General features: G+C 46.9%; 1 protein-coding gene across 4 annotated transcripts in view; it reads left to right on the top strand.

The window, feature by feature from the left end:
• The window catches only part of col8a2 (collagen, type VIII, alpha 2), a 52,684-nt gene extending 39,904 nt beyond the window's left edge, over positions 1-12,780 (top strand). For all 4 annotated transcript variants that reach the window (XM_069195393.1, XM_015348474.2, XM_015348473.2 and 1 more), the window contains exon 3: positions 4,884-12,780. In XM_069195393.1, coding sequence (XP_069051494.1) covers positions 4,884-6,811 — 1,928 coding nt within the window. In that variant the 3' untranslated portion in view covers positions 6,812-12,780. The remainder of the gene's footprint in view (positions 1-4,883) is intronic.
• The last annotated feature ends 106 nt before the right edge of the window (positions 12,781-12,886 follow it).

The raw sequence follows: 12,886 nt of genomic DNA, 5'->3' as shown, positions 1-12,886 counted from the left end.
ACAGGAGAAGGAAGCCCTTCCTTTGTAGAGCATCACTGCAACTCAGAGGCTTTTAAAAAACAAAAGTAATCTTTTTTTTTTTTTAGCAGCAAACAGCATTCCTGTTAGGATTAATGGTTTGAAAGCAGGGCACCTCACACCTGAAGAAGGCTCCACAGCCGAAACGTTGTTTTCTTTCTTCTCTTTTCAGCATGGAATAAACCTATTACTTATTTTTCTTGTTATTTGGATTTTTGGACTCCTGACGTGCTCAGCGCTGTGTGGGAAAGTAAGAAACAAACATCTGTCTGCAAGATAATTCTGAATTCTCCTGTACAGTTATTGTACCGGCCTGTTGCCGGCGCTCCATGCACATGTGAACTCGTGTGTTTAAATACCGTACAGCAAAGAGACTAGGCTCTGTAACTCGCACCATATTCACGTTTCTATCCCCACCTACTGGGCAAAAGGCTGCATTGCACGACAATGTAAAAACCTACAGCTGAACATACAATAACTATTTTTTCATTATTTTATTAGAGTTAGAATGAAATGCTAACACGCAAAATACTGTAAATGCAGTACTGAGCCTTCAGACAGAGAACAGTCAGTCCGTCACCCTCAGTGTACAGCAGTACGTTTTTATGTTCCAAGGAGCTGTGAGGCTGTTGGAATGAAGCAGGAGCTGCTCCAGCATCTCGGGTTTTCCTTTCTCTTAACTCGCTCCATTTTCAAAGACACGGCTTCCCATGAGCAGCACTGAGGTCTCCACTGTTTCAGTCCACGTGGATTCTCCTGTAGCGTCGCTCCTCTGTTGTCAGCTCAGTTGTAGGACAGGTCTTTCTTGTGTAAGTCAACGAAGTCAAGTTTTTTTTTTCCCTCGGGCGAGTCCAGCGCCTCCGCTGGCTCTGCTGCCAAGCACTGGTCGCAGAGAGCGCGGCCCTCGCTGTGGGATGTTAAAGCAGCGCTCGGCCCTTCCCACGAGGAGAGGCGGGGGGGTTTCTACAGGCCCGGGTATCGTTCCTGCGCAAAACCCGCAAAACGCTGCGCTGTTGCCCCCCACGGCACTCTGTACACCCTCGGGCAGCACGCTGACAGGGGAGCTGGGAGCGTCTCGGCTCCCCAGCTCTGCGCTTGATATTTCCGGGGGGTGGAGGGGTGGGAATCCGTCGCAGGCAACGTGAAGCCAGCTGCCTGGCAGTGGAGAGCACCCCACTGAAGACAGCTCTGGCGTCAGGTGCAAATGGGGCCTGCAAGGGAACTCGGCCTGCTGACCAAGTGGCAGCCCCCATACTCAAGCGGTCAAGTATGTCAGAAGCAGTCGATTGGCATCTTTACAACATTTTTTGTTTTGAAAAGACGCGCAGCGTGGCTTTTGTATCTAGATGTATGCCGAGGACCTAACCCAAGTACAGCCCTTTCTGATTAACAGCAGAAAAAGGTGCCCTGCTTTCAAATTGTTGATCCTAACGGGCATGCTGCAGCACGCAGACACAGGCGAGCTTTTAACGATGCAGGTACGAGAAGAAACAGATACAAAGCAGGTACAGACGAGCTAAGCAGGTACAAGAGGAAAAGTGGCGAAAAGTGGCACGCACCTGGAAGAGCAACACCAGAGCCATGCCAAACGACCGGACCGAGACTTATCTTGACATATCTATCGATTTTATTTTTGCCACCTGTTTTCTTTTGTAATTATTCTGAGAACTGAATGGTCCTGCAGCTTCTATATTCCATTGATTTTACTGAAATCTGTTCTAAACAGTTCGTGCTCTATTTATCCTGCAACACCGAGATTCCCTTATTATGAATTTATTTTTCATATTATATTTTCAGTCTCTAGTTTAAAACAAAAGTCAGAGTAAAATCTATTTACTCCTTGTGGTCTGTATCTCAAAAGTGATCTTCGTCTTATACGTTTATGCGCCCTTCAGGACATTTAGAAACCATAATTTCCAACTTTTAAGCTTAGACATTTATTGTAAGGAATTTAAAGTAACGGACAAAACAGTAAGCTTGGAAAAACCCCTGTAAAATTGGGGCAAATACCAAGCAAGTGTACCGAGCTCACAGAAGGCTATCCCGGAATATTCTTCCGCGGCAGCTGCACTTTCACAGTATCGCCACAAGATGGCAATCTTTCACCAGCTGGACCGCACTTGCGCTCCGGTGATTTTCCTAAAAACGTTATTCGACTGAAATTGTTGTAAATACGAATAGGACCCATCATAGTATTTTTAAACGATTTTATCTACTTTTGAGTGAGCAGTTCAATCTTTCGCGTGATTTGTAAACGTAGGTTTTTGTGTTGTAGCCGCAGTTTTCTGGACAATAATTTGGTTAAATCCTTCTTCCACATCTGTAAAACATTCAGACTTCCAGAGAGCGACTGGCTTGTAGATATGAACCAGATACACCGGGAAATTGAATACTGTGATTTATTGTCCTTCGGTCTGTGATTTATTATCGTGATTAGCTCAGGAAGGGAGCAAATTGCCTTTTAAATGCTAAAGTAGATTCAGGAAATAGAATTTTTAAAATATGTTACAATAAAGGAGGTCATTCAGTTCATCTATAAGTTTGGATGTTAATAGCTAAGTGATGCACAGATATTCAGTTTCTTGAAAGATGCCAGGGTATCAACCTTAACAAAAGTAGCCTGTAGGTTAGCAAAGGAACAACTAATGTGAGCAGTGTGAGCCCTCACACCTGAAGAAGGCTTCAGTGCCGAAACATTGTGTTTTCTCTCTTCTCTTTTCAGCACAGAATAAACCTGTTACTTGTTCCTTTGCAGACTATGCATTCTGACGCAGCTACCCACCTGTAAGTTAGTTTTGTCAGTGGCTTGAATCAGTTTCTGTCTAAGTCTTCTGTTATTGCCTTAGTGAACAGCAAGTGGGATTCAGTTCCTCCAGCCAGTCAGGGTGGGACACTCCCTTCATACTAAAGAGACTCAGTTCCTTCGGCATGTCAGTGTGAGGGAGTGCTTTGAGCCCAGAAATGTATCGGACCGCTCTTCACTCGACTGATTCCAGAGCAGCAGCGTTTTTATTGTAGCAATGGGCACAACATTCTAAAATGAGGTTCTACCAGTGTATTATTTAATAATACCAGTGTATTATTAAAAAATATTTTATTACTTTATTCTTCTGCACATCGAGAAGTTCAAGCACAGCTGCAGCGAAGAAGAATTGACTCAATATGTACTGTATTGCTGCGGTGGTTCCGACCCTGGGCTTGTCAGAGCAGCTGTGTGAATAAGATGAAATGAGTAAAACGACCAGCCCTGAGGACGCTGTTCGTACAGGAGATGCGCTTTTTAATGTCAGCGGACTGGAGACGCCACATTGTTCTTATCAGAGAACCTCCTGACAGAAACAATGGAGCTCATAATGCAGAACGAGAGCAATTGTACCGCATACAGCTGTGTTCCGAAATATTGTGGAGAGAAAATCAAATAAACAGACAAACGTGCTTCTTTAGGGAAACTCAATATTTCATCAGCAAGGGTCATAAGGCGAGGACTCAGCGCGATTACCCATTGCAAAACACAGCCCAGAACTTGACGTCTTCTTGTCTGGCAGCAGCTTTTTTCTCCCACCCAATGGAAAGGCTCTGTGCTCTCGGTTTGAAATCTGGGACTGGTTTATGAGCCACAGTCCTGATACAATCCAGCCCCAAGCAGATTTATCTGTGAAGAGACATCCACCCCTTTTCTCTTCTCCAGCTCTTCCAAGAAAAAAATAGCACAGGTCGAGCTGCAATGACGATTATTTTTGTCAGCATTGCCACCACTAATTTTATTTCAGTCGAGACCCTTCTCCACCTCCCCCGAAACCGACTGGAAAACAAGCAGCCAACAGCACAGACAAGCATTCTGGCTCTTTCCAGCAAAAGGCTGTGCCGGATTTTCCTGGCTGTCCCTTTCAAAAGGCACTCAGCTTGCCTTTTTCCCTTATCAGCTGACCGAGGTCATGGCTTGTGTGTAATTATAACCATGTGTGGGGTGACTGGGAAACATTAACTGGGATATAACGACAGGGATAATCTGTTGGCAGAATAGTTTAGTCTGCCCAGCAGCAATAAAAAAGAGCTATAAACTAGGCCCTGATTGATTTACAGCCACAGTCACAGGTACATTTCAATCAGGCTAGTTCTGGTCTAATGCTCCTCATTAAAGAGCTAAATGTGTGTTAAAAAGTAAAGATTTGTATTGATCAATCATCATTAAACCTTTAAAAGATAAAGTGCACATGCTACGTAATTGTAGCCATAAGTATTTGCATCCTGTATAGTTTCTTAAATTAATTGAAGAATAAGTGTTGAAAAGGTTTGACTGACAAAGAAGATTCAGCAAACAATACTTATTACATGTCATAACATACAGAATAACTTTGTTTTAGACGCATGCCAATTGTCATTTCTGAAGCTGTACTTTTCTGGACATGTTTGATGAATGCTTGCCTATTCTTTCATAGTCTTCCAAAGCAAAATGTTCTCTGCAGACAAAGTTTTACTAGCTTCTATCTTTAAAACCCGACTGAGTCAGAGTTATTTTCCATGGATATTTTCTTTTTTTTTTTATTGGCGTCCGTTTTCTCTTTGCTCGACTTCCTCTTGCAGTCATCGACTGTTTTGTGTGAAAATGCACATGTTCGGGCCCGGCAGAATAAGACCTGTTTAGGCAAGAGTTTACGGTGCATTGATGTGACGGGAATCGCTCTTTCCTCTTTCTGCGGCTTGGAACAAATGGGTGAATGGTCCTGCAGTCTGTAAAAAAGTGCCCATGCCTGCCAGCTGTGACTACATGTGGTGGATAATTGGCTGTCAGGTGCCCCATTATCTTCAGTACTGGATGCCCCATCACTCACCAAAGGCATCTCTGTCTGTTTCTGTTGTCTTAGATTTACCACCTGTGCTGCCCATGGAGCTGAAGGGGGAGCCGGGCCCACAAGGCAAACCGGGCCCCAGAGGTCCACCGGGGCCACCGGGATTGCCCGGGAAACCAGGAGTGGGAAAACCGGGGCTCAATGGCCAGGCCGGGCCCCAGGGACCCCCAGGATTCTCCGGGATCGGCAAGCCGGGGCTGCCGGGGCTGCCTGGGAAAGTGGGGCAGAAGGGGCAGCCGGGGCCGATGGGGGAGCCGGGCCAGCGCGGCGAGCCGGGGCTCCGGGGGCTGCCAGGGCAGCCGGGCCTGCCGGGGCCCGCGGGCCTGTCCTTGAACGGCAAGCCCGGGCTGCCCGGCGGGAGGGGGCCGCCGGGGGCCAGGGGGGAGCCCGGGCAGAAGGGCGGGCAGGGGGCTCCAGGGGAACGTGGCATCAAGGGGGAGAACGGCAACGGCCAGCCAGGCCCTCCGGGGCCCAGGGGCCCCAGCGGCATCACCGGACCTCCCGGGCCGCCTGGCCTGCAGGGGATAGGGAAACCAGGGCTGAACGGGCTGCCGGGGCCAGTGGGGCCCAAAGGAGACCAGGGGGCCCCAGGGGAACCTGGGCTAACCGGGGAAATGGGGCCGCCAGGTCTGCAGGGCCAGCCGGGATTAAATGGAGTGGGCAAGCCAGGCTTAGCCGGCTTGCCTGGAGTGCCTGGAACGAGCGGACCCAAGGGGGAGCCAGGTCCAAGGGGTGCTCCCGGATTCCCGGGGGCGCCGGGGTTCGGCAAGCCGGGGCTTGTCGGCCAGAAAGGCGACCAGGGCCCTCCGGGACAACCGGGGATGCCAGGGGACAAGGGCCTCCCTGGGTTGGACGGCCAGCCGGGGGTCACGGGCCAGCAGGGACTGCCCGGGCCTCCGGGAATTCAGGGCCCCAGTGGGCTCCCAGGGAAACATGGCATACCTGGCTTTAAAGGCGAAGTGGGTCCTATAGGGCCTCCCGGACTGCCAGGAATCAGGGGAGATCAAGGCCCTAGTGGATTGGATGGGAAGCCTGGCATCCCAGGGGAAAGAGGTTTGCCTGGACCTCACGGTCCGCTGGGCAAACCAGGTCCTAAAGGTGAGTCTGGGCACATAGGATTGCCAGGGGCTCCAGGGCTGAAAGGAGTGCCAGGGACAAAAGGGGAGCCAGGGCTGACTGGGGCCCCCGGGTCCAGGGGCCTTTCAGGGATCCCTGGGCTCCAGGGGCCATCAGGGCCCATGGGTCCCCAGGGTATTCCGGGCCTGAAGGGGGAGCCGGGCTTGCCCGGGCTCCCGGGTGAGGGGCGGCTGGGTGATAAGGGAGCCCCAGGGCCTCAGGGGCCCCCTGGAAAGCCCGGCCCTGCTGGTGTTAACGGGATCCCGGGGCCCCCAGGGCCACCCGGGCCTCCTGGTCCCCCAGGAGCCTTCATCAATGGGCCAGGCACGGGGGTGATGGGGCTGGAGGAGAACGGGGTCGGGGGGGAGACTGTGCCGGGAGGCGGGAAGCCGGGGAAACCCCAGTTCGGGCGCGGTGAGCTGTCAGCCAGCATGGCTCCCGCGTTCACCGCCATCTTGAGCACCCCCTTCCCGCCCTCTGGGATCCCCATCAAGTTCGACAAGACCCTGTACAACGGGCAGAACGCCTACAACCCCGCCACCGGCATCTTCACCAGCCCCTTGGCCGGAGTCTACTACTTCTCCTACCACGTCCACGTGAAGGGAACCAGCCTGTGGGTGGCGCTGTACAAGAACAATGTGCCAGCCACGTACACCTACGATGAGTACAAGAAGGGCTACATGGACCAGGCCTCCGGCAGCGCCGTGCTGGAGCTCAAGGAGAACGACCAGGTGTGGGTGCAGATGCCTTCAGACCAGGCCAATGGGCTATACTCCACCGAGTACATCCACTCATCCTTCTCAGGGTTCCTGCTCTGTCCAACATAACGGCTCAAAACAGCGCCAGCACCTCGAAACATCAGCCATACTTATGGATATCGAAGAACAACAACGACGGCAAACAAACACAAAATGACTGCGTGAGCAAAAGAGCCGGGAGCTAGGAAGGCACTCTCGCTCGGAGGCAGCCTGTCTCACCCTTTCCAGTTCTGTTTTTTTGGGGTTTATTTTTGTATTTTAATGTTGTGTTCGTTTTTACTGTTAGCCTATATTATTTTATTATTAATATTTTTTATTACTGTTGTTGCGGTCGTTTTATGGAAATCAGACTATCAAGGGCTTTGCTCCGCCGTCGGTCGGCGATCATCATTAGAAACCTACCCTTGTGCCTGCTCGGCCCCCGCCCCTGGTCCAGAAACCTACCCTTGTGCCTGCTCGCACCCTGCCCCTGGTCCTGCCCAGACACCTAGCCACACTCCTGCAACCACTCCAGCAGCACCAGCTGTCCAGATCGCTCTTTGCGGTTCTTTTAACTCTCTCTGTGTACTCCTGCTCACTGTAGAAAGAAAACTCCAAAGGTAAATTTTCCCATTTTAATGGAATTTTAGCCTCCTCCACCCCGGCCCGACCCTTCTCCAAAGGTTAGCGGGGGTTAATTCGGTGTCTGGATCGCGCAAGCACGTGTGGGATGGGGATAGGGGAGTTCTGACTGGGGAGCTTACATGGTTTTCTGATTCCATTTGTTTTCTTTCTCAGTCGGGAGCAATCCAACCCATTTGCCACCCAAAAGTGAAACAGGTGCAGGGAGCCGTACCCTCTCCGAATGTTAGGACAAGGGAGATGCTTTCAAATTCTAGTGTGCTAATAGCACAACAACCCCACAATTGTGCACACAGGCCAAAGGCACCAGATACATCCTGAAAGGAAGAAGATCTAAGTCTGATTCCTGATTTCTTCCCCGACCTGACTGCCTACCCCTGTTCATGGAAACATTTGATGCACCTTAATTGTAAAGCATATGTGACGTCACCCCATTCTAGTGTCGGTAAGACACAAGCGTATTGGAATGCTTACTCGTTCAGCTGGACCCAGAAACATTAGAGAAAGAGACAAAGAAAAAAAGGCACAAATGACAAACAGACATGGACAATAAATTTAGACAGTAGACATTCATGCAAAGAAGGGACAGATTGTAAGATTAGCTTCTGGTGTTAGTGGTATTGCTGGATTCTGTCCTAAAGAGATCGATGAGTTTCCGCGTCGGTGCTGGACCTTACAAGTTTTCTGTTTTGGGTTTTGATGCATGCACGTCCTGTGTCCCCCGAACAAGCCTGTGCCACCATCGCTGGGACATGACCGTAAATGCACGCATTCAAAACCGTTTTCAGGGGTAACAATTTAAAGCCATCGGTGCCACACTAATGTAGTACAATTAGCAGTTTTGCCAGGTGTCACATAAATTGTTATTCCAGGGCGGAGAAGGCAGCCATAATGGACTAATGATTGATGATTTTGCAATTTTATTGCAGAGTAATTTCCAATTCTATTTCTCACAGTGTTACACTTCCACACTCTATCAAGTATTCATTTATAATGACATTTACCAAGGAAGGAGACTAACGACAGGCTACAGGCCTGTTGTTAGTACAACTTAATGTTAGGTGTCCCATGACATATAATCTGTTTGCTATTAATTCTCAGAACATGATCAAGGAACATTGCTATATGAATAGGCCTGCTGGGCATGTTATCATTTATTATACGAGCAGATGTGCATGCAAATCTAGGAGAAGCACAAAAGAATTGAACTGAAGATGATGCATTCTCTTGAAGGCATCACCACATATAAATGCAAATAGTTATTATTGATTTCTGTTCTTTGCCGTAATCATTCATAATTCTAAATCAGAAAGAGACAGAATGTAGATATGACTGTGTTATGCAGAAGTGCAAATGTATCATTTAAGAACTGAGTACAAGAAAACAAATGTTCCAAAACCAATCTGAAATATCTAAAAAAAAAAAATCTGAACAGATTTTTGACAGATTCTTTAGGAGCACTAAGGTGTTCAGTACATGTACCTTGGCCTGAAAATACAAAATGGTGAAGTATTTTCATTAACTTTCACAGTTTTGTAACTGTGAAAAGACAGATCTTGTTCTTGCTCTTCAAGGACGAGATTCTAAAGATATTACCAGTGTACTCACCACGATCTGTGGAAGACCCGTGTTGTGCAGACAATGCTAATCATTTTAACAGCACCTCAGCAAACCCATCACAAATTTACAGACTCACCTGAGGTGCTATATTGAGCAATAACACTAAATGAGGAGCTAGATCATTTTTCAAAATTCACTATAGGAGGCTTTGTAATAATATAATTTGTAATAATAATGCACCATTGCTGCCTGACAGCTCTGTGACCCTGGGATCTGCTGATTTCTTCAGACATCCCAAGACATGCTGGCTATGTTAATTGCCATTTCTAAATTGCCCCTGCATGCGCCCTGCCATCGACTGGTGTCCCATTGACTATGTAGTTCAACTTTGAGCTGGAATACCCTTTGGAATAAACTCAGGGTTGTTGCAACCTTCACCTGGAACGAGCGGATGGATATTTTAGGGCTTAACGTCTCATCCAGAGGACATTGGACAGTCTGTTCATGATGTTTCAACAAGCAGCAGCATTTTGCAGTTAGAAGAATTGAGTGTATCCTGTTCAAAGTGCTAGTACATACCGCCTTGTTCGTCAGTGCTGTGTTTATAATGCCTATTGGTACATTTTGAAGATTCACTACATGTGAATGAACTGTCCTCTCAGCACAGTTACATGTTCTTTTCAGAGCAGGGGGACTGCACAGACCTAGCACTGACAATGTGTCTGTAATAAAATGCAGGTTGAGAAAACTTGTGAGCAATTCAATCAGATTTAAAATATCATTGGCAAATCTAGGGCAACATCCTCCTTCTGTTTTTTTTAACAGCCATTGAGTGCAGAGCAAAAGTGCCATGAATGATCCTGATGTCCACAGGTCTATTACATTGTTAATACATAAGCTTTTTATCATTCCAAACTCCTTTTTGTTTTGGCAGAGACAGAATACCATCCTACAATTTTCAAAGGCATGAGAGTTAAGAGTCAATACAGTTAGCATTTTTTGTCTCAATTTGCAAACTGATATGTGCTACGTTTTCTACTAGGTCGTTAAAACCATGTCCAGACTAATACCCACATGGCCCTGAGTGTTTGGCTTGTGTAGATGTTTTCATGTGGGGGCGATGATAAGATAGGGCTTCTGAGTCAATGTTTGGCTTCCTCCTCTTTCCCTTGAAGTCTAAAGTCTTGTCTTGGCTGGAAGGTGTCAGGAGAACCCAATGGCTGTAGCTCCAGTGTACTCTTGGTAGTGTCTTCAGTGGCGAAGGGGGGGACAACAGGGCTCGAAGAGATTGCAGGTTCTGTCCTGGACGCAGAGGCCGGAGGTCGAGATTGTGCAACAGCGAAATGACCCCGATCGAGACCGAGAGTGGCCTGAGAGAGGGATGACGGCGTGTGCCTTAATTATCCTTGGATCACTTGGAACTGGATCACAGAAACATGCACACGCACGCAATGATGACCGAATGTAAAACCGCTGCAGGTGGGCATTGCCATGGGGTGATGGGATAAAGTGAACTGCAGTTAGATTGTTCCCAGGCGTGATGTCCAGGCACAATGCACACTCCGGTGCTGTCCCCCCGCAGCTTCGCGGCACGTTACCGAAATCCTCGCGCTTGGCTCGTGTCATGGCGGCCGGTAGAAAAGCGAAGTCTCGATGAGAGGGCCGACAGCAGTCTGTGTCGTGCGTGAAGCAACCCCGGCTCCCGCTGGGATCGGAGCGCGCTTGCTCCCCTCTCTGAGCAGCGGGCAATGACTTCACACCGCAGGACCGAGCCTCCGCGCGGGCGAGTCTCCGGAGGGGGTGAAGTCATTTCCGCGGCTCTGCTCCCGCGGGAACCCTGTGACGTCAGCACACGCGCTTCGGCAGCTGAGGTAAAGTAGTTTGGTTTTTTTTAGAGGAAGGTGAAGCTAGATCAGGCAGGTTTTCTGCACTTTTCAAGGGGGAACGCCATCGCTTTTATCCTTTCGTTGTCATGTCCAGTGTTGCCGGGAACTCCAGTATTAGGTTTCGAGCTTTATTTTCGTTTATTTGTGGTCCATTAAAGAGATGGTAATCGCTTAAAAAAAGTGAAAAATCTCTACGTCGACGCCTTTTAGGTTGCTGGTGAATAACGCTTAAATGGATTGCCTATACTTAATTTAAGGACCCTTTGCTACAGCGTAGTTTACAGTGCATTGAGGAATATCTGGGTTGTGAGATGTCTAGTCATGCGTTCGAAGCCAAGATCCTCTCAAGAAAGAGCTGCTCGAGGGTCTCGGATCAGTTAGCTACTGAAAACCAAATAGGCTGTTTGAACCGCAGGCCCCTCTCGTCCGCCATCCCTCTGACTTCATATCTAGTGCCATTGAGATGTAAGATGGAAACTAGGCTATTAAATACACTTCCCCGTACTATAGAACGTTTTTAGCGAATGTCTGTTGAGTTTTCCTTCTTCCTTGCAAATGTATTCTTTTGCTGATTATGACAGGGGACAATGTGATGGTCGCGACCATCTTTTTACATGAAAGTGAAGAATGTGAGAGGAAGCTTGGAGAGAAGAACAACAGCCCTCTGCATTGCTTCGGGACTGACGGGAGTGCTTCCCAAAATGATTCAGTTACACCCCATCTTTTCATCTGTAGACTCTGGTTTCCAAGCGTTTATAGTCAATAGATTGTAGGTGGTGGGGGAAGAAACAAACAGATTCCCACGTTCTTATAAGGACAATCCGTGAGCGGTAAAGTGGATTTTGAACAGTGAAGCGAGCCTTATGATTTAAAAAAAAAAGTACAGCCCTCCAAACATCGGGAAAACTTCACAAAAACTCTTTTTTTTAAGGAACGCGACCAATCTAAACTAACGGGGCGTGCATTCTAATGGATCGGAGTCAAGCAAGTGTATAATACTGTCAAAACTAATCCGTGGTGGCCGAGTCACAAGACTCAGCTCTATACGTGTTCCAAAAATACGGCTCTAACTCTTTTTGTATTTACTTTAACTTCTAAAGCCTGTTAGCTTGATTTAAAAGAAATACATGCTTGTCCGACAGTATTTCCCTTCCAGTATTTCCGAATTGCACTCCCTCGCACTGTTGTATACTTTGCAGTTAACGAAAAAGGCTTGTAAATGATCATTATTGTGACATTCCTAGACAATGCAAGGCATGTTCTTGTTATTTATGCTGGTTTTTATTTTTATTTTTGTTTTTCCTTTATTTTGTGTACTCCAAGAATGACATGCTGTACAACTTACTCATACCCATTTCTTAGCAGGTGTCATGAAGAAGGATGCATGGTATTGTGTGTTTTTGTCACTTCCCCCTCTGGAAGTATGTAAATGTTACAAAGCAAATTTAAGCAGGTATTTAGTGCTCATATAATGAAAGACTACTTTAGAAAATACAGCTAAGAAAAAGTGCCTTATTTAGATTCCTAAGGGATATTGTATTTTTTTCTTTTGGATTAGAAAATTGGCCCATTGCATTACCATTTGCACAAAACAAGACATTGTAAAACTATGTTTCTTCTTGTATAATGACAACAATTCTACAACTGGATATCTAAATCAAAAAGTCTGTATTTGCTAAAAGGATATGTGACTGCCTCTACATTTTTCAAATGAGTAATCAGTGCACCTTGGTGCTGATTTTGAAGGATTGCTTTTATGTAAGTTCTGTTTTCTGTCTAATGTACTATGTAGCAAACTATAGGATATTTGTTTTTTCTTTGAAATTGTCTATTACATGCACTGTCTGTAATAGGAAGTGGGTATAAAATGCACTCCTGTTTTTCTTGTGATTTTAAAAGATTTTTTTCTTTTGAAACTAAAACTACAGTACTTGATTGTATTGATACCACATCAATAAAGAGTATCTTGTATATGTGTTTTGTCTCCTTATTACTTATATTATTATTTTCATTAGTGTGGTGTAGTATTATAATAGGGTAACTAGTCAGAATTGCAATAGTACAATTTAAGAGACTT

This window comes from Lepisosteus oculatus, chromosome 11, assembly GCF_040954835.1.
Source record: "Lepisosteus oculatus isolate fLepOcu1 chromosome 11, fLepOcu1.hap2, whole genome shotgun sequence".
NCBI classification, from domain to species: Eukaryota; Metazoa; Chordata; class Actinopteri; order Semionotiformes; family Lepisosteidae; genus Lepisosteus; species Lepisosteus oculatus.
This window is presented reverse-complemented; position numbering and strand designations above follow the sequence as displayed.